We start from the raw sequence: 27,960 nt of genomic DNA, 5'->3' as shown, positions 1-27,960 counted from the left end.
CTATGTTTTCAAGTTGCAGTAGGGTGCATTAATTAAAATCTGTTTTTTGGAGTTCCCGTCGTGGTGCAGTGGTTAACGAATCCGACTAGGAACCATAACGTTGCGGGTTCGGTCCCTGCCCTTGCTCAGTGGGTTAACAATCCGGCGTTGCCATGAGCTGTGGTGTAGGTTGCAGACGCGGCTCGGATCCCGCGGTGCTGTGGCTTTGGCGTAGGCCAGTGGCTACAGCTCCGATTCAACCCCTAGCCTGGAAACCTCCATATGCCGCGGGAGCAGCCCAAGAAATGCCAAAAAGACAAAAAAAAAAAAAAAAAATCTGTTTTTTAAATCCTAAGTGAGGCTCTCTCAAAAATGTTAAATTAGACAAAACTCCCTAAAGAATATCATATATTTCAGGATATAGCTAGTAATGCAAAACTACAAAAAGGCAAATAAATCATAACAATAAACTTTTGCTTTAAAACTTCCTGGTTGAAATGGGATACAATAATACATAATTTTCCTAATATTGATAAATCCTTTTGAATATTTTTATCTAAAAGCAAAACAAAAAATTATAAAAATATCTTTAGCAAATTTTAAGTAAATATTTTCCTTCTCTTCTTTTAAAACATATGCTTTATACATTTCCAATCTGGGAAGCAGTAGACACCTATAATCTAAAATAATCATAATAGGAAAAGTATTACATTCCTGTAACATGAAATTTTGCAATGGACATAGTAAGTGCTTTAAAGATTTTTTCATATGTATTTCTTAAGTTAGAAATGCATTTCTTTACTAGACAAATTATTTTGGAAAGAATCAAATGTGCAAAGTTCGGGCTTTTTCTTCACCATGGGCAATTAGTGCAATTTCCAAATTCTTCAATATCTAACTATGTTCCTTGACATTTAGAAAATTATCCACAAAGCTTTCTTAAGGGAACTATATGGAAGGTTTGAAAGGCAAGCATATTGATGGGATGACAAATAGAAAATCTACATTCTAAGAATAGTTTTCTTGTCTTAATTATATTGTCACCATCATAAATAATTTATTTACTCACCAACTTCCTTGACTTACCAAGTTTAAACAAAAGCACACCTAAAGGTCCTCTGTCAAACCTGAGGAAGAGAAGATTATAGATGTTCCCACTTTCGGGCTTCTTAGAAACAACCTGTGGAGCTATCCACTGCATTTGAACAAGACTGCTAGAAACATCAAAGAATTTTTTAAACTGCAGAGTCTCCTTAGGTGAGCGGTCTTCAGCCAAAAGCTGGATGCTAATAGGAGAAAGAGCCATATCAAAAATTTGTAGCTCCCCTTGGTTACTGCCAACTAGCAGAATGGCACCACTTGGGTGGCAGCTCATTAACGAAGGTAGAAGTTCAGCCTGAGCTAAGAAAGTCACTCTACGGTGAGTTTCATAAAGAATTACTGAAGAATCTTCACAGCCTAAAACCAGTTTGTCTTCAGTAACATTCCTGCAACAGCTAATGGCCTTCGATCTTAGTGGTATTCTGGTGACTGATACACACTGGATTTTATTCCGAACACATTCATAGATGCAGCTGTCAGCCATAGGCTCTTTGTCTACACTGCTGGAGCATTCCACTGTCAACACCTGGTAAGGCTGCTTGGTGCCAAAGCAAACATCCAGAGGATCCCATTCTGTGCGGACAGAACTCAGAACCTGTAAGAAATGTATCAAGTATGTTCATATAGACCTTGCTTTTTCTTCAGCTGTTATGCATAGGCCTGCATATTAATCCAGAATCACATGGAAGACCATCAACTATCACCTTAAATATCAGCAACATATAAGTAGGTATGTGTCTATCTCCCATAGAACAAATATATGGCACATATTTTGAAGAGCTGCAGAAATTAAACTATGAAATTTTAATTTGAACACTTTGTTTTAGAAAGTCTGTAAGTAACATAAAGACAAATATTTCCCACAATATATTAAAAACCAATAAAGTAGGACTTTAGTAAAATAATATGGTTAGCAGAATCTAATAACATTAGAAGTTTGATTTTTAAAGGATGAATAAAGGACGTTAAACGACTTAATCCCCTTCCCACCCACCACCTTTCCCAATTCGGAAATTACTGGGAAACTACTTACCAGAAATATATTTCTAATTAGTAGTGCAGCTAAGGAAAAAACTTTAGAACTCTGTTAAAAGTCCTGAAGAATTATTTTACTGTTGGAAAGGATATGATGGGTTAAGAAAATAAATAACCAATAGAAATAAATGAGAAAGTATAAAGCACCAGTGTTCAAATAAATTTTTTTTTTTTTTTTTTTTTGTCTTTTTGCTATTTCTTGGGCCGCTCCCGCGGCATGTGGAGGTTCCCAGGCTAGGGGTCGAATCGGAGCTATAGCCACCGGCCTACGCCAGAGCCACAGCAACGTGGGATCTGAGCCGCGTCTGCAATCTACACCACAGCTCATGGCAACGCCAGATTGTTAACCCACTGAGCAAGGGCAGGGACCGAACCCACAACCTCATGGTTCCTAGTCGGATTCGTTAACCACTGCGCCACGATGGGAACCCCTCAAATAAAATTTTAAAAAGAATTGGTAAGCAATATCATTTGCAGTATTGGTGAGACAAAATGTAAAAAGCATTCAATGTAGATAGGAAAGACTACAAAGAAATACCAAGGCAGAAGAATAAGGAAATAAAACAGGCCATTCGCTTTATTCATATGTAAATACGGGAGGCCACGAACCTGGAGAGTGGTACCAAAGGAAATTTTCTAACACTTTGTTGAAAACTTCAAAATTAGATATAGAAACATTAAAAAACACATTTCTACAGGAGATAAGATTGCACAGAGCTATGCATGCACACACACACACACACACTTGAAAAATCTGATGAAATCCAAATTAGGCCTGTATCTCAGCTAACAGTATTATACTGAGGTTATTTTCCTGGACTTGACAATGTATTGCAGTAGTATAAGATACTATCACTGGGACAAACTAGAAGAAAAAATACAGGTCAGGAATTTGCTTTCATTCTTTTGGCCATTATTTTAGCAGCTTCCTGAGAGTCAAACTATTTCAAACAAAAATTTCTTAAAGCACATACAGCTATATTATACAGTGCTGACTTGGGGAGTTCCCATCGTGGCACAGCGGAAATGAATCTGACTAGGAACCACAGTGCTGACTTGGGAAGGGAATGGGGGCTGATATGAATTTTTTTAAAAACTCCATTCTACACATCATTACCAAACTGATCTTCCTAAACTAAATGTTTTTGCTCTCACTCCCCTGTTCAAACTCTTCAATAGCTACCCACTAACTAATGAATTAAATTTTCATTCCCTTGCCTGGAACACAAAACCATATAGGATCCATATCCAACTCGCTCCCTCTCTCATACTCTCTTTCCTGTTCTTTTTTTTTTTTTCTCTTTTGTCTAATAAATATTTGGTGTGAGCTATGTGCCATGCACACCCTCCAATGGCTGAAGACAAGGTAACAATTCACAAGCAAACATACATCTATATGTTCACTTCCTAAATACTATGAAGAAAAATAAAATAAAGCAAAGTAAGGAAAATGGGAAGGGACGGGAGAGTAGTCAGGAGAGGCCTGTCTGATAATGTTGGCCAGAAAGAAATGAAGGGTGAGCCATCCAGCCACCTGGGAGAAAAGGGCTCCAGGCAGAGGGAGCAAGGTGGCCCTCTTCACCTGATGAAGGAACAATGGGAGACCAACAAGGCTAGAGAAAAGGGAGCAAAGAAGAAAACAGTGGGAACTGGGGGAGGGGGAAGGTTGTGTAGTAGCTTATAGGCTACTACATTATACGACTAGGAGAGGAAAAGCCATTCGCAAAGAAGGGACATGATCTGACCTGCAAATTCTAGCTGTATCTCCTACAGTCTCCCCTCATTACTCTGAGTTCACACTAGAGCTGCATTTTCCCAGCTCTGTAACTTGTTAAATCACTTAAACAAGGAGGCCATTCCACTGATGCGGGTCTGATGCCATGTCTGCCTGTGTAAGCAAACCAAAACCTAAGCCTATAAATGTCTCCAAGTTACAAAATCAAAATATTAAGGATAACCAACAGTCAACTGGCTTTAAACTATAGCCCATCAAATAATTCTCTCCTGCCTCTTATCCATAGAGTGCTCCTAACCACTTCTGGCTTGGCGTTGAATGGAACTGACTTAAACTCAAAAATTTAATATGCCTCAGCTTATCTTCCAACAACTTCACTCATGTTCTTTACCTAAAATCCACACTTTTCACTCAGAGACTACTAGCCATGCTCACCTCTAAAGACCAAATGCTATCTCAGGTTCTTAATTTCTTCCAGCTGGGCAGCATCGTCCTCCCTTTGATCTTACCTCCATAAACCCTTCCCTCTCCAACTCTGCCAACTTCTGACCTTTGGCCTTTTATTTACTTCTAATTTTTTTTATCATATGTCCTCATTTTAACTGTAAGCTTAAAAAAATTAGCTGTATCATCTATTTTATACTTTTTTTTTTGGTATCTTATGTAGGAGCTAGACAAAAGCTATAAAAAAAAGCTAAAAAAAAAAAAAAAAAAGCCACACCATAGTGCTGGTTGAAATATCATAAAACTTAAAGATTTATAAAGGAAGCCTTAGGGAAGAAAACTAAGAGGCTGGGTGACTTTGAAAAAGCCTGAACACACATGGGACAGCCTAAAAGGAGAGGGCACAATGACAGTCTCGGCAAAGAACAGATTAGGCTCAAGGTACAGGGAGAAAGGTTCCAGGCTTCCTCAGTTCCAAAGGTTTGTGATACTCTCCCCAATAGGCTCTACCATTTCATCAAGAGAAAGAGATTTTAAACGGGAGTAAGACTGTGGTCCCCTCCTCCACTGCCAATCCCAGATACCTCTAAAAAGCTAGCCACTGTCAAGGATCACCTTCTTCACAGTTAAATGGATAAAATCCATTTAAGGGAGGAAAAAGTCTTGCATGGCATAATTAAAGTATCATAAAAGCATAAAGATTAAAAAACACTGAAGTGTTCACGAGTTTCAGTAAAGAGACACCTCACCAATAATAATAAACAGCAAGAGACTAGAGTATTGTGCTAATCACTTTTCATAAATTGTTTTATTTAATCTTTTCAATACTCCAACGTTTGAAAATTTCCTTACCAAGAGATAAGGAAAACAAAGATAAGAGAGATGGCCTAAGTTACCTTTGGTACCAAAGTTAATAAGTGATAGAACTATAGTTTGAATCCAAGTCTGTCTGACCCTAAAAATCAAGGTCTCTGTAAGACACACTGCATTGCAAGCACAGGTAATTAATAAGTTTACGTGAATGTATCAGCTCTTCCTCTGTGTGATCAGAGAGAGGGAAGAAGAGTAAGAAAAAAGTGAAGGGACTCAAGAGACAAATTATGCAAACACTTTTCAAGGAGCCTGTGAACCTTGGGATGAAAAAGAAGCTTGTGCTGAGCTATTTTTATCAAGGAGTGAATTATATAGGCCACTTTTCTTTGTGTGACTGAGGAAGGTTGGAGGGCAAGGTCTCTGACCTCTTAATTAGGAGTTTGGGATTAACATATACACACTACTACACAAAAAATAAGATACCCACAAGAACCTAGTATATAAGTACAGGGAACTCAAGGCTTTATAATAACTTATATAGGAAAAGAATATGAGAAAGAATGAATATATGTATATGTATAACTGAACCACTTTGCTGAAATCCACCTGAAACTAACACAATGTTGTAAAGCAATTATACCCCCAAAATTATTTTTTAAAAAAGATGTTTCATTCTTGAATTGTGTTGTATTGAAAAAAGTGTACTTTGTAAATATAAATACAAAAAACCCTAAAATAAACCAATAAAAACTAAAATATTTCCTCTAAAGAAAAATCATAAAAGACAAAACATTATTGCTGGGTTTTTTACCTATTTAAACAGAAGAGAAAAAAGGAAAACTTCAGGTTTCTTTAATGATGTTGCATGGAATCTCTTGAAAGTAGTATTGCCATGAACAAATATGGTCAAGTTGACATGACTATCAAAATATAATGAGATGACATTTGACATAGTTAGGTTCAGAATTTAATTCCAAGTTGGACTTGACCTAGTATAACAACCAAAAGCTACACAAGCTACACCACACAGCAGAAGCTGCACATAACAGGGTCTGTCTTCTTGTTTTGGCAATTGAGAATTCTGGGATTTGGGGCAAGTTAAACTCTTAAAACTGTAGTTTTCTCATCTATAAAAGAGGATTTATTCTCCTGGGTTGCCGGATTGCCATATGAATTAAAACTAATGTACCTAATAGGCAGGGGATGGAGGAGTCCTCAGTAAACAGTGGTTAATACTACTGAAGACAAAGTCCTAAATTCTTTGGCAAGCATAGCAGATAAAAGGAGAGACACCAATCCTAAAGAATTCAAATTCAGTTATTTAGAACTCATGGCTGACATTTATATAGCTGCAAACTACAAATACGGAAGATAATTTTAAACCTAGAAAAGATGTGGCTTGGAAGTTAAACTAATTTCATTTATTTACAATAAACACTACTGACTGAATAATTTTTAAACAAAACATTTAAAGTTTGTACTTAATGATTTTAAGTTTAAATCATTTTAGAGATAACCAATACTACTAGAATAAAGAAATACCTCAGTCTATGAAAATAAGAAAGCTGTACATAGAGATACTTCCATGACAAGGATACCATGTACTATCTAATAAGATAAACAAGAAGCAATAATGAGTATGTAATGATAGCAAATCTGCACAGGGAAATGTTTATAAATAATTTGACTGACATAGCACAGGAGCTTCGTGCAAAAGTTTACATCAGTCAACAATACTGGAATGACACTTGGATGTTGCCTAATGTGATATTAATATTTTAAATGAAAGAAAAAATGAATTAGGACTGCAATTAAAATTCTGAAGCAAGATATTTAATATATAAATGTAGAGAGAAACAGATAATCATCAATAAAAATGCGCTCAGCTAAAATAGCACAAAGAGATACAGGGGAAGAAAATTCAGTCATTCAGTTTTCCCAGGCAAATGCCAATGTGTTGGAACAAGACTGTGAAAATCAAGTGTTACACCTGCATTTTCAGCAGCCTCTTAAAGTCATTAATAGTATACCCTATTGACTGAAGAAACATATAGAAGAAAAATATGTTAATACATTTTCTAGCTGTTAAGACTTTCTGTCTCTCTGATCATTTGTAAATAAGAGGTTGAAGACACTAAATACAATTTTGTAGTTATCACAAAATACCAAAACAAAGTACAGACTTTTTAAAATGCAAGTTTGCACATACTAAGACATCTCTCATCTTATATTTTATGCAGCTGTTTTTCTCTCCCCAAAATGAACTTAGATTGAAGTACTAGTCAGGAGATCATCAGGCCAAGATACACAGTGCTAAGATAAAGGAACAGTACATATGTTTGTAACGGAAGAGATGTTACATAAAAATGTCCTAAAGAAAAAGCACAAAAAAGAGAAGACTCCATAATGAGAGGAGTATGGCTGGTAATATTCTCATAACCTAGCAAGATTAATTTGAAGTCTACTCCGACCTTCTATGAGGCATGCAGTTACCCTCTACAAACTTCCTGATCAGGAATTCCCTTCTCACACTGATTTCTTGGGTCTTGTCTTTTCTTTTCTTTCTTTCTTATTGAGCTATAATTGCCACAGCATGGTATTAGTTTCAGGTATACAACATAATGATTCAGTAATTGTATATACTGGGAACTATCATTACAGTTAAGTCTAGTAAACACCTGTCACCAAACATAGTTACTTTTTTTTTCTTCTTGTGGTGAGAACTTTTAAGATTTACTCTTTTTTTTTTTTTTTTTTTTTTGTCTTTTTGCTATTTCTTGGGCCGCTCCCGCGGCATGTGGAGTTTCCCAGGCTAGGGGTCTAATCGGAGCTGTAGCCACCAGCCTACGCCAGAGCCACAGCAACTCGGGATCTGAGCCGCGTCTGCAAACTACACCACAGCTCACGGCAACGCCGGATCGTTAACCCACTGAGCAAGGGCAGGGACCAAACCCACAACCTCATGGTTCCTAGTCGGATTCGTTAACCACTGTGCCACGACGGGAACTTCTTTTTTTTTTTTTTTTGTCTAAGATTTACTCTTTTAGCAACTTTTGAGTTCTTGGCCTTAATTCTGTCTTCAGGAACGTCTAAAATTTGATGAATTCTGAAAACCAACAACTCTTTAAATACTCTTAAAAATATATGCCAGAGGTTTCAGGAATTAGTCATTAGAATTCAAGTGGGAACACCTGTGATAAATAGCAGTTGAAACGTTTTAACAAGGGCATAGTAAATAGGCAAACAATGTGAAGGGAAAGAACACTTATAGGTAATTAAGAGGTTAAAAAAGATTTATAATGTGTGGTGATCTGCTAAAAGTCTGAAAATCTGAAGGAAAAGATCTCTGCTTTAATTATAAGGTAACAGAAAGGTACAAAGAAGAAAAGCACAGAAACGCAAGCAGTGTTAGCCAAACCACTGGCTATGTGGTACCAGAAGTGGCTGATGAAGGGAGATTGTGACAACAGATGAGACGAATGACCACAGCGCAAGGGTTTATTTGTTATCGTTTGCTTTTTGTCTTTTTAAAGAAAACGGTGTAGTAAAAAAAAAAAAGAAATGGTAGGAATTGAATATTTTAAGCTAAGAAAGCATAAAAGATAAAAAGGAGTCTTAAAGGTTTTGGAATTTCCCAATTTCAAGGATAAACAAGTTGGCAGTATTATCCCTCAAGTGAAATGTTTCCCAAGTTTGAATCAGTCAGGAAGCTCCAGCTGTGGCCCAACGGGATCACTGGGACAAGCGTTCGATCCCCAGCCTGGCACAGTTGGGTTGAGGATCTAGTGTTGCCGCAGCTTAGTTTGTGACTTGGCTCGGATCTGATCCCTGGCCCAGGAGCTCCATGCTTTGGGGTGGCCAAAAATGGAAGAAAAAAAAAATTGAAATTAAAATAAATCAGTCAGCTTTAAGGTTGAAACTGTTTGTTAAAAAACAAAAAACAAAACAAACAAACAAAACAAAACAAAAAAACCCCCAAGGATTTCATTGTTATTCTTAAAAACGCTAAAGTTGAAAAAAATTAGAAATGATCTAAAAGTCATCAAAGGAAGAAAATACAAAGAAGAAAAGGCATATGAGGACAGTATGACTGATGCCTTCCATAGAAGATATTTTAAATTTAAGCACAAAAGAGACCAACGACAGTAAGCCGGATATTGGCTCAAGATTCTCATGTTTCAAAAAATTCAGTCAAAAAATGAGCAGAATACCCAAATAGACATACTTTCAAAGTCATATGGATGGCCAACAGGCATATGAAAAGATATTCCATATCACTAAATATTAGAGAAATGAAAATCAACACTACAATGAGGTGCCATCTCACACTGGTCAGAATGGCCATCATCAAAAAGTTTACAGAATGAGAGAAAATCTTTGCAAATAAAGTGACCAACAAGGGATCAATCTCCTAAATGTACAAATATCTCACACAACTTTATATTCAAAAAATTGTTTAAATGGTCAGAAGATCTAAACAGACATTTCTCCAAAGAAGACAGATGTCCAAAAAGCACATGAAAAGATGCTCAGCATCACTGATTATTAGAAAAATGCAAATCAAAACTACTCCAAGGTACCACCTTACAGAAGCCAGAATGGCCATCATCAAAAAGTCTACAAACAATAAATGCCAGAGAAGTTGTGGGGAAAAGGGAACCCTCTTATGTTGTTGGTGGGAATGTAAATTGGCAAAACCTGTAGGGTTCCTCAAAACAGTAGAGATGTTCCTCAAAAAACTAAAAATAAAACTACCATATGATCCAGCAATCCCACTCCTGGGCATCTATCCAGAGAAAACCATAATTTGAAAACACACATGAACTCCAATGCTCACTACAACACTATTTACAATATCCAAGACATGAAAGCAACCTAAATGTCTATTGACAGAGGAGTGGATAAAGAAGATGTGACACATATGTACAATGGAATATTACTCAGTCATAAAAAAGAATGAAACAGTACCATTCACAGCAACATGGATGGACCTAGAAATTATTATACTAAGTCAGATAGACAAAGACAAATATCATATGAGATCACTAATATGTGGAATCTAATTTAAAAAATGATACAAAAGAACTACAAAACAGAAACAGATTTCTTTTTATATATATAATGATTTTTATTTTTTCCATTATAGCTGGTTTACAGTGTTCTGTCAATTTTCTACTGTAGAGCAAGGTGACTGAGTTACACATACATGTATACATCCTTTTTTCTCACATTATTATGCTCCACCATAAGTGACTAGATATAGTTCCCTGTGCTGTTCAGCAGGATCTCATTGCTTATCCATTCCAAAGGCAATAGTATGCATTTATTAACCCCAAATTCCCAATCCATCCCACTCCATCTCCCTCTCCCTCCCGCCTCTCCCTTAGCAACCACAAGTCTGTTCTCCATGTCCAAGAGTTTCTTTTCTGTGGAAAGGTTCATTTGTGCCGTATATTAGATTCCAGATATAAGTGATATCATATGGTATTTGTCTTTCTCTTTCTGACTTGATTCCCTTAATATGAGACAGACTCAAATATTTCAAAACCAAACTTATGATTACCAAAGGGGAAACATGGGTCAGGGGAGAGATAAATTAGGAGGTTGTGATTGACATACACACACTGATACATATAAAATACATAGGTAACAAGGACCTACTGTATAGCACAGGGAAATATATATATAAATACTATGTAATAATCTCTATGGGAAAAGAATCTGAAAAAGAATGGATACGTGTATACATATAACTGATTTACTTTGCTATACACCTGAGACTAACACAATTTTGTAAATCAACTATACATTCCAATAAATTTTTTTTGCAAATTTACTAATAATAAATGCTAGAGAGAATGTGGAGAAAAAGGAACCCTCCTACAATGTTGGGGAGAAACATAAATTGGTGCAGCCACCATGGAAGATATTATGGAGGTTCCTTAAAAAACTAAAAATAGAGTTACCATATGATCCTGCAAAACCATTCCTGGGTATTATCTGGAAAAGACTAATTCAAAAAGATACATGCACCTCAATGTGTGAATAGCAGCACCATTCACAATAGCCAAGACATAGAAATAACCTAAATGTCTACTGACAGATGAATAGACAAAGATGCAGTGTGTGTGTGTGTGTGTGTGTGTGTGTAAAATACATACATATACACAATGGAATTTTATTCAGCCATGAAAAAGAATGAAGTAATGCCATTTGTAGTGACATCGATGATACTAAAGATTATTATATTAAGTGAAGCAAGTCAAAGACAAATATTATATATCACTTACATGTGGAATCTAAAAAATGATACAAATAAACTTATTTGCAAAAGAGAAATAGACTCATAGACAGAGAACAAATGTATGATTTCCAAAGGGGAAAGGGGAGAGGAATAAATCAGGAGTTTGGTATTAACAGATACAAACTACTGTATATAAAGTTATATTTAAAAGATAAATAACAAGGTCTTACTCTATAGCTCAGGGAACTCTATCAGTATCTTATTAATAAACTATGATTAAAAAGAATCTGAAAAAAGAATATATATCTAAATCAACTTGCTGTACATGAGAAACTAACACAACACTATAAATCAACTATGCTTCAGTTTTAAAAAAGAACTTAGAAAAACACTGATGTAATCTCTGTGCTCTGAAATAAAAAGATCCCCAAAATAAGTTAAAGACCAAAATGTAGAGAAAAAAAAAAGATTCTCATCTTTCATATTTAGCTACAGAGGGTACCTACTACACCCCTTTTAAGGTCATTCAATATGTAAATCAGGAAAAAGGTGTATTTAGAATGGTCTTCTCTGGAACTGGAAACTTTCATCAGTGGGTACCCAGGTTATTTAAAAGATTATGCAGCAACCAAAATTCTCAGCTTTTTACCAGAATTTATTCTAAAATCTACATTTCTCTCTTTGCTGAAAATTTAGGAACAGGAGAAAAAAAGGCACCCTTTATTTATGATCTTTATTGTGAAACATTCAAAATAAACATAAAAGTGGAGAGAAAAATATGATTAATGCAAAAATCATCTTTAGGAAATACTACCATTTTGCTATAATTTTTTATAGAAAAGAAGTATCAGATATAGATGAATCTTACCAGATATCTCATTCTCTTTTCTATTCCCAGAGGAAATGTTATTATGAATTTGGTATTTATTCCCATGTATATTATTACTACACTAATCTAGAACAACCCTGAACAACACATAGCATTGTTTTGAATGTTTTAAAATTTTTAGTGGAACTACTACATGATCCGGCAATACCACTCTTGAATATATATCTGAAGAAAATGAAAACACTACTTCAAAAAGATACATGCACCCTTATGTCCATAGCAGCATTATTTATAACAACTAAGATATGGAAGTAACCTAAGTATCTATTAAGAGATGGTGGATAAAGAAGATGTGGTGTGTGTATATACACAATGGAATATTAGTCATAAAAAGATGAAATTTTACCATTTGCAATACCACGGATGGACCTAAAGTGCACTTGAGGTAAGTCAGATAAAGATAAATACTGTATGTTTTCATTCACATGTAGAATCTGAAAAATAAATAAATAAATATAACAAAATTGAAACAGACTCCTAGACAGAGGAACAAACTAGTGGTAACCAGTGAGAGGAGGATTTGGGGAAGGGGAAAGATGGGAAAGGAAATTAGGAGGTGTAGGCCGTTACATATAAGATAAATAAGATACAAAGGTATACTGTATAGCACAGGGAATATAGCCAGTATTTTATAATAACTTTAAATGGAATATAATCTATGAAAATATTAAGTCACTATGTTGTGCACCTGAAACTAATATAACATCGGATATCAGCTATACTTCAATTTAAAAAATGAAAACAATTTTACATAAATGTTACTACACTGTATCATACTGTAATCCCTTTTTGTTCAACTTATTCATTTGGGATATAATCACATAGCTCTAATTCCTTCATTTCATCTTCTGTATAGCATTTTACCCTCTGAATACACCACAAAATATGTTTTCATTCAACTTAAATGTTAGCAGAAATTTTGTTTTTGTTTTCTTTTTGCGTTTTAGGGCCTCACCCACAGCATATGGAAGTTCCCAGGCTAGGGGTTGAATTGGAGTTACAGCTGCTGGCCTACATCACAGCCACAGCAAAATGGGATCTGAGCCGCATATGTGACGTACTCCTCAGCTCACAGCAACATTGGATCCTTAACCCACTGAGTGAGGCCAAGGATCGAACCTACATCCTCATGCATACTAGTCGGACTCGTTACCACTGAGCCACAACAGGAACTTCCAGATATTTTTGATATTACAAACAATGCTGCTGTGAACATCACTGTACATGTCTACTTGTGGACATGGGCCAGTTTTCCTTAGTGTTAGAGACTCCTGCCTTCAATCATATTAGCAGTTTCCAAGTTGCTCGCACAGTGATTTACTAATTTCCTCTTTAATAAGCAGTGAATGAGAGTTCCCTATTGCTCCACATGTTTATTTACCCAAATACATCAATTAAAAACAAAATAGTAAAAAAATTTTTTCAAATGGATAGTTCTCTTATTTTTAAGAGCTTTCAATGAAACCTGACATTTGCATACAGGATAAATACTTAAATGACTTGCAAGCTTAAAAAAACAAGTTTCTACAAGGAAGTATAAATATTCCCTTAGCCATATGTTTTGGTATGTGAATACTATCAACTTATATGTTTGTATTAATAAAATCCTCCAATCTACAGAATTATCTATTACAACAGTTATATTTGTTATAACAATACATAAAAAGTTATTTCATGAAAGAAAAGACAAATAGATCAATGGAAGAGAATAAAAAGCCCAGAAACAACTGGAAAATCCACATGCAAAAACATAATCATGTAAAATTAAACCTTTCAGAAAGTGCTCATTTAAACTAAAGTGTCCAAATATAGCATCCCTGATTCTGGCAAGTGGCAATGGTGGCAATATAGTTTTTCAATCTCTCTAAATCCCCCCCGTGAAAAAGACAGTTTGACCAAATAGCAAAACCAAAAATCCACGGATGACTAGATGAGGATTAAAAGAGAACATTATAACATTATATGTAATGACTATATGCTACAATAAGGTAAATAAAGTACAGCTACTTTGTAAGTATAACTATTTTTTATTGGAAAGGGTAGAAATGGGGAAAACATAGGCAAAAAGTTTTTGAATGTTCTCAGAAATTTATATTAGTAGTGGTAGTATTTGCATGGTTATTCTGAGATTATTAGGTGTACACTGTGGGATAAAGTAAACAGGTAGTTATAGGACATTATAATTCATCCCCTATGTCCCTGCAAACTAGGATTTTGGGTATGGAATAAAAAAGATTAGATGTAATGAAGAAGAGGTTAAATTAAAAACCCTGTAATTCTGAATGTTAATTAGAGGTATCAGTGTGAACTCACTCTGAATAAAATTTTTAACTCTCTACTAAAGAAACCTAGAAGCAACGACAAACCCAGTAACAAAGACACATTAGCCTTAGCTCCCAAACTTGGGTTTAAAATACCATTTTCCATTAAAGGAAACCAGAGCTTCTTGAAGAAATTGCCAATTCCAGATTTGGGGCAGGAAATGTACAAGATAAGCATGGACCATAATGTCATGCCAGAGAGGGAGGTTACCCAAGACTACCACAGTCATGACTAACAGAGGAGCCAACTTGAGGAGGCATCCCCTGGCCAATTAAGAACCTGAGCTTTTAAAAAGATAACAGATTTTATGAAACCCATTTAGTCAAATACACTTAAATTCATGAATTAATAATACTATTTAAAAAACAAAAGCTGGTTACCTTCACGGAGTGATAGGGAACCAATTCAATCTTGAAAACTAGTAAATTAAAAAAACAGACATTTATCCTGATTTAACATATGAATTCAGCCACTGGGAAAACTAAAAGGAGTAGAAGAGTTTTGTTATAAAAGTATCCCAATTAATAAACAAAAAATAATATCAATAGATATCACCATTTTGCAACCCTAATAATTAATTAATGGATGGAGGCATTGAGCATCAATAGCTGCTAACATCAAAAAAGAGAGAAAGAGAATCTGTCATTACATACCTTCTGATGAAAAATGAAAAAAAGAAACACTCCATCATACACAGTCTTGCCAAAACTGATACTAACTTGGAGAATTTTCAAAGGACAGAGAAACACGTTGAACCACAATATGATGGAAATAACAAAATGTAGACTGTGGGACACTGCAGTTTCCACAAATAAATTTTAATGAAAAGAGAGGGATGGAGGAGGAACTTGTAGGTTAAAAGAGATTTAAGAGTGTACAGTGTAGTTTAAATAGATAATATTAAGCTAAAGTTTTTCGGGATGCACACTGAGGTGATAAAAACTATTATGAGTATACGAGAAAGTATGTAAAAGTCAGGATAGAGATTATTTTAGGGGACCAGAAAAAGACTGAGATCAAAACAGAGTACATGGCAGAATTTCTGGGTGGCTGGCAAAGTTCTGTTTCTTGACTTGAGTGTGATTCCAGGGGTGTTTTTCTTGTAAAAGCTTGTTAAACTATACATTTTCTCTGTGTGGTTTTCTTTTTCTTTTTTTTTTTTTTTTAATTTTCCCACTGTACAGCGAGGGGGTCAAGTTATCCTTACATGTATACATTACAATTACATTTTTTTCCCCCACCCTTTCTTCTGTTGCAACATGAGTATCTAGACAAAGTTCTCAATGCTACTCAGCAGGATCTCCTTGTAAATCTATTCTAAGTTGTGTCTGATAAGCCCAAGCTCCCGATCTCTCCCACTCCCTCCCCCTCCCATCAGGCAGCCACAAATCTTTTCTCCAAGTCCATGATTTTCTTTTCTGAGGAGATGTTCATTTGTGCTGGATATTAGATTCCAGTTATAAGTGATATCATATGGTATCTGTCTTTGTCTTTCTGGCTCATTTCACTCAGTATGAGATTCTCTAGTTCCATCCATGTTGCTGCAAATGGCATTATGTCATTCTTTTTTATGGCTGAGCAGTATTCCATTGTGTATATGTATGTGTGGTTTTCTTTAATGTGCTTTATAATAAAAAGATTTTTAAAAAAACCATCCCTAAAATAGAAAATCTTGGTAATCTGGTTGAAAGTTAGTGTAGCATATACACATTTCTTTGGAAGAGATGATTCCTAAACATTTTGTCTTTTCAGTTGAATGCATTTATAATGCTTTCTGAATGTTTCTTTTATCAAATTATACCATATTAAAAGCTGGTCACATTTTTACTTCCCCATCAGTCAGCTGCTCCTCTAAATCACTGCAAAATTTTTATGGGAAAAAAGTTATTTTTGTGAGGTTATATTCCTCTAGCCTTGATAACAGGTTTTAAGATTTAATAGCTCTGCTTTATGTGTTTTTGACTAATTTGGTAAACCAATACAAGTGACCTTTTCTGAGTAAGCTATTATCAAAATTACCACCATACTCAGCATTATAAAATCCATACAGTTGAAAAGTTAAAATACCTAAATACAAAGGGAACAGTAAGCTGAGCTGTCATTAAATTTTTGACGAGGTGAATAAATTAAGTAGTTCTAGGATGATAGTAATCACTTTTTCCAAAAGGAAGTATAAGAAGCACGTGGGACTTAAATAAAAGTGACTACCATGTTATATATGATAATCCACACAAACACTACTAAAAACTATTTTAAATAAATTTTACTGATAAAAAATTGTTTTCTTCATACTACTGTATATTTTTCAAATCAAATTTTTTTCCTAGAACACATAACTCTCTCTGTACTATGCTTCTAATTAAGATACATACTGTTGTTTAGACCCCTGTGGTGTGAAATTAGACCAGCAGTTTTCTAATATCCATAAAATAAATTAAAAATGTTCCTCCTCTGAAGGACAGATAATTCAGTCACAGAAAGCTTACTTCTATGTTTCCTTTGTTTTCTTCTTCTTTTTTTTCAGCTGCTTGGTAAGCCAATTTTCTACTTAGAATCTACTGTTAAAAACTCTCATTTGGTTCAGTATGTGGGCTTTATCCTTTCCATGGTGTGTTATGCAAAAAAGATGGCTTTGAAATTTTTTTTTCAGTTTGCTGTAAAGCAGTGGGTCTCAACTTGGATGCACATGAGAATCACCTAGGGAACCTGTAACAGAATACTGATGCCCCGTTCCCCTCTGGAGATTCTGATGTAACTGGTCTGGGTGGGCCCCTTTGTAAAAGCTCTGCAGGTGACTGTAACATGTTGCCAAGGCTAGAAAGCACTACTCCAGGATCTTGCCACTGTCCAAATGAAAGCTTATTATCTTTTCTGATTGAACTTGGATGGAAGATAATTTCTTTTAATTCTGTAGTTTAATAGATGAGAAGGTTAAATTTCTTCTCTATAAGGCTACTACCTTTTTAGTTTAAATTTTAGGGTTTAAAAGTATATCCTACCTTTTAGTCTAAGGGTTGGTTCAAGAAGTCTATTAGTTGCTTGTGAAAACAAACAAACAAACAAACATTTAAAGACATATTCCTGAATATCGCCTTTACAGAGTGGTGGTTGGTTCATAACATCCTAAAAATGTGCTACAATTCATAGTTGAAGACTATGTCTTCACACACAAAAAAGAAACAATTATTTCCCTAAATGGTTCCTCTAAAAGACATTCACCTTTTGTATACAGAAGTTCACATGAGGTTTTGAAAAATAAATCTTTACAAATTTTTCCAACAGTTTAATTTTGATAGAGTGATTGAAAGGGCCAAATCTAAGACAAAAGCTTCTTGACAAAAAAGTGTATTATACATCTTAATATATTAGAATCAAAAGAGGGGACATTATGCAATCAGTGGTAAATAATTAAAAATCATGTCCAAATATACACAACTTTAAGAAAATCTATTTACTTGCATAAAATGATAATTTTTCCAGAAAAACAAATTAAGGAAAATAACTCAAGGAAAAAAACAGAATTCTTGAAAAACAAACAACCCTTAAAAATGGAATCAGTTAAAAAAAAAAATCTACCTTCCTTTAAACCCAGGCAGTTTTATATGAGTTTTCCCAAACATTCAAGTATCAGATAATTCTTTTTGGTACTGTCTTGGAGAGGAGAAAAGGAAAAAGCGAGTCACATTTGCACATTTAATACTTCATAGAGCTGGAACAACTCTGATATGAAACTCAGAAAGGATAGTAAAAGAATGTAAAATTGTGTACCAACCTTGAGCAAACTGTAAATCCACCTTAAAGTTCCCTCTTTATTATCTCTCTAGGTAGAAACGAACATTTCCCATTGGCTCCTACTATAGCTTACACATACTCTCTCCGCAGCACTATTGTACACTTCTGTGCACTCACACGTTTTCATATTTGTCTCTCATTGGTAGACGCTAAGGTCTTTGCAGACAGGGGGAGTTTAGTATTCATATCCCCCAACATGAAATACAGTGCTCAGTCCAAGGTCATGCTCAATAGTTGCTGAATGATGTAGAAAGAGAGAGGGAAGCGCCTTTTGGGTATAAATGCCAGTAACTTAGTAGAGTGGGAGGTGGGAAATAAAGGGGCAGTGAGTAAACCATTTGGCTAGAACATAGGTTGTATAAGGAAATAACATAAGAAAGGTAGGTCAGGGCTAGTCAGGGTGGGCTTTTCAGTGCTGAGACTATGTTTAGTTTCAAAACCTACTGAAGGCATTTGAACAGGCAATGGCTAAGTCAAACCTGGGCTTCAGAATCCAGAAAAACACTTTTTAGGGCTGCCAGGAACCTATCTGGTTTAAATCCATCATTTTAAAAACTAAAAAACTAGCACCAGGCCAAAGAACATAGTATTAGCTAAAGCAGGAAGAAGCTTAGAGGGAGCAAACTTGATTAAATCACACAGAATATGGTCCAATCAACAGGCAGCCCAGATTTATCTAACTCCAAAGTCCATAAACTACATGACACCAGGAGATGATGTGTGTAGACCATATGTACACCCTTTTCAAACAGTCCTAATTTCAATTAAAAAACACTCGTTTCAAATAAAGGCAATTTGTGTAATGTAAAACTAAAGGCTGATTTATTCTTATTTTTATTATAAGACAACATTTAATAGAATTCTGATTAACTTTATTAAGTCATTTTGATGAAGTCTTTTTATTCAATTAGCTTCTGGACCTGCAATCAATAAAGTGGTGGGCATGAACAGGAAGTGAATAGGAATAAAGCACTTCCTTGGCATCACAAAATATACACCCCTAAATCATTACATGTGTTCTTGGTTGCTGCAACAAAACTGGAAAAGTCCCAGGAAAAGGTAAATTAATTTAAAAGTCTTCAAAGATAGCCTGAAAGTTTATAAAACCAGAAGAGGTAGATAGCGGTAGAAAAAACTTGGACTTGCTCATTGTATCTCAGAATACTAATTCCGAGAAATTTTCTTAAAGCCTAAAAGATAATAGATTTAGAGGAAATATAGGAACATACTATTTTGCCAGACAAAAACTAAAAAATATGGGTGGGGGGTGTTTTTTTAAGTTATATTAAAAAAAAAAAAACAGAATTGCACACTCAAAGTACCAGTACAATCTGAAAACACTCAAAAAAAAAAAAAAACAGAATTGCACACTCAAAGTACCAGTACAATCTGAAAACACTCATAGGTTTGTGATAACGAATGATGATGGAACCACTGCCAGGAAGAGATAGAATGAGATTCTGTCTGAGCCTCCTAGAATAACCCTTTCAGTGCTCCTGTCCCAGGCAGCATACTAGACTGAGAAGGCTGCTGTTCTAAAGCCCTCCTTACAAATCCTTGCCCCAGCCCACAGCGCCTTGTATAAAATAGGCATTTGACTAATGTTTGTTAATTGACTAACTGAAGTTTATAGAAGGTGACTGATAATATAGATTTGACAGGCATGAAATCACAAGCAAACCGTAATAACAGTACTAATGATGATAATGACAAGAATCACAATAGTAACTGAGAGTTTAATATATTAGGTATTGCTCTAAATGCATGTGTTAGCTCCTTTATCTTCATTAAGTCTATTTTTCAAATAATGAAGCCACAGCCCAAGGAGGTTGGCAACCTGCTTAAGGACAGAAAGCTAAGTAGTGGCAGAGCTAGGATTTGAACACAGAAGCCTTTGCTATAAATCACTGTGCTCTTCGGGCAAGTCCTGAAACTGTCTGTGTATCCTCCAGATGTGATACTTTAAAGGATCCCATTTCATATGCAATTTCCTTTGATAGATATTTGGAAAAATAAATTATAGGTTTTAAAAAGCAGCCACATTTATTTCAGAAAAGAAAAACCAATAATCCTATTTTATTCTCATACATACATATATATATATATTTGCTTTAGATTTACCTCCAGTCTTCCCTGAGCATAACCCAGGAGCAGCAGATTGGCTCTGTCCTTCTCAGAAGAAACGGGGGCCCAAGGCCAAGCATCATCACTGACCAGTGGCCACCAGCAAACAACTCTATCCTGAACACAATTGATAGCTAGATGACGCTGTGTTGTCCTATTTACTGGGCCAGGTATTTCATAATAGGAAATCTAATGGTTTAAAAAAAAAAAAAAAAGGAGACAAGAATCATTTTGTAAAATGCTAAATCCTCAAAGTATTACAAAAATTAAAGCATCTGTAAATGTAGATAAATGCAAGTAAATATGCATGTTAAACATGTACTTAAGGAGGTGTCAGAATTTACCAAATTCTTTTGACATAAATATAAAAAAGACATATGTTCAAAATTCTACCCATTTTTAGCAGAGGAAAGGAAAAGGAGAAATGTGAGTTAGGGAGGAATTGGCCGTAGCAATCCCAGTCAATACCAAAATGTACAGTCATGGTTGCTTGACAGCATCGACCTACACATAGGATTTAAGAGCAGCTATGTTAAATGACAAGTTCAGTACTGCTGACCAAGAGTGTCTGACTACTGTTTAAGACATAACATGTTAACAATGACTGACAACAATAACAGGAGAAACAACTTGAGGCAAATATCACTTTAAAGAATATATGAGACCTATACACAAAAATTCTGCATAAAGGGATAAGCTACAGAATCATGCGTAAAAGTTTATGCAGCTTCTGAGAATTATGCCTCTCTTTCTTAGGACGGATTTGTAGAATTTATTATTCAAACTATGTTATTTTGGAACATGGTTATTTGAAAACATAAGCACGGCACCATCTGGGTGACACATGCCAAGGAAATATAGATTGCACCGTATTTCTGCTTAAGGAATTAATGGAAGGTTGATAGCTTGGAAGAAAAAAAAAAAACTATCTTGCCATTGCTGGTCAGCAATAATCGAACCACTTTCTGGGGATTAAGCGCATGGCTAAGCCTACTGGACCAGACACTAGCAAAGGGCAGGGGGTCTTCTTATCAGAGAAATGCTTCTGGAGCCAGTCTCACTACATGACAGATTGCTTTCATATTCCTGTCTGCAAGGCAACAAAGGATGGCAGTAATGCGATAATGCCAGAGTGCAATGGGTGTTAAGAACCCGTTGCATTTATGTATTGTATTTAGTAAATAATCAGGCTCATCCAAATTGTGATCTCACCACTCAACCAAGGCCATTAAAATCAAGGTTAATGCTTTAATAATCCTCTGCTATTTTTTTTAATATGGTCAAAAGGAACCCTTTCTATTTGCATGGCCATAATATTATTGACCTCTTCATCCTCTGAATGCACATCAAAAGGAACTGAAATCAAAGTAATTACCAGTGTTGTCCTCTCATGGTAAACATTTAACTCCTTGCACTGTTAAATAAATTGAATTGGATTTTTAAAATGTAGACAGGAAAACTTGTTAAAGGTCAATAGTTTCAGGATGTTTACCCTGTGTTTTTCTTTGCCAAAATTGTTTCAATCTATAAGAATTAAATTATGGCACAGCTGTAAAGAAAAGCAGAATTATAATACTCTACACTATTTTCTTGTTTTAAAATCCAAATGGGCAATGGCAGACAACACAGATGTACTTCATGCCATGAAGTGCAAATTCTTATATTTAAGCTCTCAATATCACTATTTTAATTAGCTATCTTTTTATTTGAGAGACATACTACAGTGGAATTGCTAAGTCTTTAAAAATACATACACATTATTTTGATGTCCTACTTGCCATGTAAACCCTTACTTAAGAATTTCTGGAGGAGAAAAGAGAGTTAAAACAAGAGACTGGTACTTTCAGTCCTCACATAATGCAAATCATGTATGTTATCTGAAATTTCATGTTGGTTATGAATATTAATGCCATCAATATTCTATCATGATGGTTAAGAGAGCAAGGAAAATGAACAAGTTTCTTAAAACATCCTTCCAATGGACAAATAGCAGATTTACTAAGTATTAAATATATATATATTTAAAATATTGTACCAGAAAAAGAAATCCAAGCAGACTACTTCTCTAACATACAGAAGTGATGTGGAATGCTCATGTTCTTAATTTCTCAAATCAAAGGCACAATCAATAAAAAGTAAGTAACTTTCTTATTCAAGGTGTAAGGGCCCATATACACTTGGTCTATTTTCCACATCTTTTCATAAGAAAAGATGACACCCCGACAATTTCTCTCTGCTCTCATTAATGGGTAGCTACTATCCTTCAGCTTAGAAGACTTTGCCTAAATATCCATCACACCTAAGATGGAGAAACCACAAAATTTTACATAAATGCATTAAAAATACTTACTTTAATAGTTTGAATTAATGCACAGTGGTACATTTTAAAGACGAGTGTTAGTAAATAAAGAACATTTCAAGTAAGTCTACAGTTAGCCATTCTGGAAAATAATATCCCATTAAGAATGCTAATACCAATTTTTTTTAACTAACCAAAATACAATGCATGAGTACCACTTATTTTCATTTTTAAAAAATCAATATTATACAAGGTGTTATGGAAGCTCCACAAAGATGGCAAATAAAACCAAATTGCAGTTTATCACCACGATGAAAAACTTATTTAATGTATTTTATCTCATATTAAAAATCTTTTTTATAAGAATAGATTTTTCCACTAAACAAAATTAAATCCTCCCACACCACTGCCACCTCAGTCACAATAAGAAATAATCCAAAAAGTCAAAAGGTTAGGTTACATTTTTCAAACACACACACACACAAAGTTTCAAGCCACAAAGCTGACGTATAAGAATCTTTGCCCTTGTTACAGATACTCCAGGAATGGTCTAAGTGTGCATCTTTTTTAAGGAAGCTGTGTATCAGCTCTGTTCCCAGTGAACAGTGAACTGTCTCAAATCCACGTCACAGAGGCTGGATCAATCTTGCAAACACAAGTCACTGCTGAAAAGAGGCCTTGAACTGAAACAGCCTGGAAAATGTATTAGATACTCATCCTAGCAGAGAGTATGCCTTCCAAGCAGTTAAAATGTAATGTGGCAAAACTTAAATTAAACACATCATTTAAAATAAAAATCCTGCCTTAACAGATGTAAAGTCCCTGATACAAGGAAACAAATTACCTGGAGTTACTGAAGGGAGAGATACTAATATAAGAAGGATTTTTGCATTTTTCTTCAGTTGTAGTTGGGGGTAGGGGGATATCTTCCCACTCCTTGTTTATTACACTTTTCTATTAACCTTTGAAAGTGCCTTCTTTCTGTTCTTGTGAAATGGAAGCCAGAGCAGCTATCTTTGCCTAGAAAGATGATATTAGGTCTTAGGGAAAAATGAGAATGCTGTATACTACCACTAGCAAGAAAACCATTTTCAAATGTGTAACTTTGCCTCTATTATATATATGTCCCTGCCTTGCATAAGTGTTATATAAATTGATCCAAATATGCCACTGTTAGAGCCCCATAATGAGAGTAAAAAAAAGAGTACTTTGGCCACTGTTCCTAGTTGATCAAGCTTAATCCTATAATAACTCTGGTTTTTCTGAAATTTGGAAACATTCAAGAAAAATGAGCATAACATCAACTCATGTAATAGTCTAGCAGACATTAATAATTAACAATATGACTGTATAAATTGAAATCACTACCTTATAATCCAAGGCTGAGAGTTTTTCCAGTCTTTTGTTTATATCAGGAGAACCCACCTTCTTGGTAAACTGAATAAAACAGAGTTTGTTTTGTGCCAAAAATGATAAGATGATAAAGCTGTCTGTGAAAAGAGCTTTAAAAAAAAGGACAGTTCTGTCAACTATTAGGTTAGAATAAAATAATAATGAATTAATAATTTTTTCCACTGATATGTTACAAAAAGGTATTTTCAGAAGATAAATAAGTATCAAGTGAAACAACTAAATTCTGCTAACTACCACTATGACATTTCACAAGGAGAGTAAAGATACTAGGGATAAACAACCATCATCAATCCAATCATGCATGGATTTGACACTTTTCCTTTTTTCCCGAGACCACTTCAATATATACTGATACTTGGGGACAACCTCCAAATGAGATTTATTTGCAATAGGGCTAAGAAAACCATAAAACAAAGACTGCTTCACATCTGAATGTAAAGATGAAAACATTTACTCTTTTTTGTGCTTAGCCTTTAATCCTGTGTTTATATGGTATAAACCATCTGAGGATAAATTGGATTAGTGAATATAGATCAGTGTTCTGCACCAATTTTTATAATTTTTTCATCAATGAACCTTCTCTTTGAGGATATACAAGGTAAATGAAATAAAGTATATTATACCCAATATGCACATTACATAAATTAATATTCAGTAATGAAGATATTTCACAGCTTTATTTCTAAAGCACAGAAGTAGGTATATAATTAACATTCATGGGTTAACATAAAGGGCCATTAATGTTATGAAAATTATTGATAAAAACATATAGTCGAAACTTCAGAAATGTTTTATATTGTTCCCAGCATAAAGAAATTATTGAATGTTTTATATATTTTTCTTTATTTCTATGCCCCTGGCTGTGCAAGCAGTAACCAACAGTGGATCTACACAATTACAGGAGAACCTGGAGAACTGCCAAGAAATCACATTATTATCATGGTCTCATGAGAGTGTATTATTTGGGGTATAAATAAAAGAAACAAGTGAAAAAAGATATCTCAGCGACATGAATAGTGTTGGAAGTCTCCTTTTAATTCTTACAGAGAAGCATCAATATGACAAAATCATCACAGCCACTATTTTATTTGCAGTGTCAATGAAAGGGTCAATTATTAGTCATAAGAAAATGGATCCTCTTCCATAGGGAAGTGTCTTTAGCACCATATTTCTAAAAGGAGGAGGAAATGACACACTTACAAGCCTATCCCCAGCTTATCATTATCAGGAATATTGCTAATGACAGCCATCCTGCAGAGTGCTTTTCTCTAAAATGATGAAATTCTGTTTGATTTATTCAGAGGCATCTAGGTTTCTGTGTTCTTACCTGTCCTTTCCACTAGACCACACTTTCCTTTGATTGTTCAATTTAAGATACTGACAATTTTCAGTCTCTAATAATAACAACACAATCTATTTTTTAGACTTTTTTTTCTACCTTGAATGAAAGGACATAATCTTAAATCTTCAGGAGTCAGCAGAGAGTAGTGCAAAGAAAATGGGCTTTGCAGCCAGAACCTGGGTTCAAATCTCAGCCCAGTCATTTTCACCTGTTCCTTCGTATCTCATTGGTGGTCGTGTTCCTTAGTATCTTAGCTTTAATTGCCTTAACTAGGAAATGGAAATAACTATACCTTATAAGGAATAGCGGTTCTTTTAAATTAAATGAAATAGGTAGGTTGGCATCACATGGAGCCTTTTAGGACTCAATAACTCTTAGTGCTCTACCTTTTCAGTAATTTGCCTAAAATCTTTTTTAATGTGCTCAGTAGCAATTATATACTGATTGTGGTAGCACTTAATGGGATTCGGATTTACCCAGTATATTTGGCATTGATATTTAGAAATACTGCCCAAACTCTCTAAAAACTTAGTATTCATAGACTTTGATATCATTAAATTGTCTTAAGAGCCAAAGCACAGGGTCTTTGTTGTTTTTTGTTTTTCTGACTGGTGGCTGTGTTGACACATTTGGATTATTTATTCAAAATTCATGTGAAATGAAAAATATCTGAAGTGCGCACACACCAAAAAAAAATTATTTTGAAAATAAAACACATTCATTGTTTTAAGGAAAGAATGAAAAATACTCAAGAATATGAACCTAACACTTGACAAAAACTTTGATATTAAATATCTGTCAAAACTTGTATTGGTCCCAGGGGTTGTAACTATGCTATTACAAGCAATTACTTGTGTTTGCAAGTCCCCAGTGGTTATAATTAGTCTACCTGTTGACACACTATTTCTCCTGCCCCACTGTTGATGTAGGCAATTGATTTACACATGGGGGTAATTACCATCACTGATGGTGTCTGAGATGAGCTTCCCCACCAGGCTTCTGTCAATCACCACTTTCTCCAGCTGTGGCCCGGAAAGGCTTAGGGACACCAGTACACCTGAACCAAAAAGGAGCTAAAACCAGGTAAGGGGGGAGAGGAGGAGGAAGATATACTGAGAATTAGAATCTTTTAAAAATCTCTCTACAAATGTACAACTTATACAGATATTTACATGTGTATCAACATGATGGAAATACAAAGTTTTCTTTGAAAAATAATCACTGACAATCTGAGTAAAAAGATACAGGTGGCTAAATGATGCTGCACACTGTTATTAATTACTTATTAATGCCACATGTAGAAACCGAATTTAGTCCACATTTATTCAAAGTCTAATCTTCTAAAAACTTGGAAAATACCCATGCAGAAAAAACTGCTTTGCATTGCGTTCAGAAATGAGATATGTTCTATTATTTTCAAAGATTACTATTGTGTCAGAAATTAAAAGAAAATTTATTAAGGTTCAAATAGTCATTGCTACATATTAAACAGAAAAAAGATGCCATCATTACACTATTAACAGCAAGTATTATGACTTATTTGGAATTTAAATCCACTTCTACAAATAAAGATCTTGTCTGAAATATTAAAATACATTTAAATCAAGGCAATTAAAGTAAAATATTAAGTGTTAAACATTCATAAATAACAAACACATAACAGAAACAACTTCTCAAGGAGAGAGAAAGAAATATAGTAAAGTATGCAAGCTTTATTAGTATTAATGTTCACCCAACCACCCAACAAGAGATGTCTGGATATCACCATTATGGTTTTATACTGCTCCTTTCCATTTGTGGCAGCATAATTCATTCATCTCCAAATGTTTAAAACTTCTGAAAAGACTATGCATATGCGTATGCTTGTTATCTACGAGATTATGAAATATCAACATTGGAAGAAATTGTTTCACCTTCAAAGCAACAGACTCAAAGCAGATGAATCACGGAATAGCATATGGTATAAAAAGAAAAAAAAACCAATTGTCAGTAAACTAATCATGAACATGCTAGCCAAACTCAAAGACAACTATGACTTTAAAGAAAACGGGAATTCCCCACCTACCTAGGTATCATGTCCCAGCTAGAGAGGATGATTCTGTGACAAGACACATTGAGACATGTGTGAAAGATGAGCAGCATGAGGGACCAGGTTAACATAAAAAAAGACCACCACTCTCCTACTGCCTAACAGATTCCAAGCACATGCATCAGAAAATAAACTAACTGAAGGGTCCCCCACACGACTTAAGGAACTGTCTCTTTCATGTTAATGCCTCCAAAGGGGTGGAAGGCAGGGGGGGAGGAGGACTTAATCATCTTTATTGGTTTGTGAGACTAATAAGAGAAGGCACATCTGTTTCAAGAATACTTCACAAATGAGTTAATTTCTACTGAATTACATCCAGCAAGGACCTTGACAAAGGCT

At 34.9% G+C, this 27,960-nt stretch overlaps 1 protein-coding gene across 8 annotated transcripts in view; it reads right to left on the bottom strand.

Moving 5' to 3' along the window:
- WDPCP (WD repeat containing planar cell polarity effector) overlaps nt 1-27,960 on the bottom strand; it is a 416,303-nt gene that overhangs the window by 251,329 nt on the left and 137,014 nt on the right. For 5 of the 8 annotated variants that reach the window (XM_085019068.1, XM_021087464.2, XM_021087466.2 and 2 more), the window contains 4 exons: nt 26,491-26,605; nt 24,146-24,279; nt 20,476-20,667; nt 1,066-1,675 (listed from right to left, as the gene is read on the bottom strand). The exons of 1 other annotated variant lie outside the window; for it this stretch is intronic. In XM_085019068.1, coding sequence (XP_084875194.1) covers nt 1,066-1,675; nt 20,476-20,667; nt 24,146-24,279; nt 26,491-26,605 — 1,051 coding nt within the window. The remainder of the gene's footprint in view (nt 1-1,065; nt 1,676-20,475; nt 20,668-24,145; nt 24,280-26,490; nt 26,606-27,960) is intronic. 2 more of the 8 variants (XR_014841819.1, XR_014841820.1) reach the window with 1 other exon arrangement.

This window comes from Sus scrofa, chromosome 3 (assembly GCF_054392235.1).
Source record: "Sus scrofa isolate SSC_HxYL_T2T_F1_AM1 chromosome 3, Sscrofa_HxYL_maternal_Yorkshire_Landrace_v2.0, whole genome shotgun sequence".
NCBI lineage: Eukaryota > Metazoa > Chordata > Mammalia > Artiodactyla > Suidae > Sus > Sus scrofa.
Note: the sequence above shows the minus strand (reverse complement) of the source record. Positions and strands in the feature narration are given on the sequence as shown.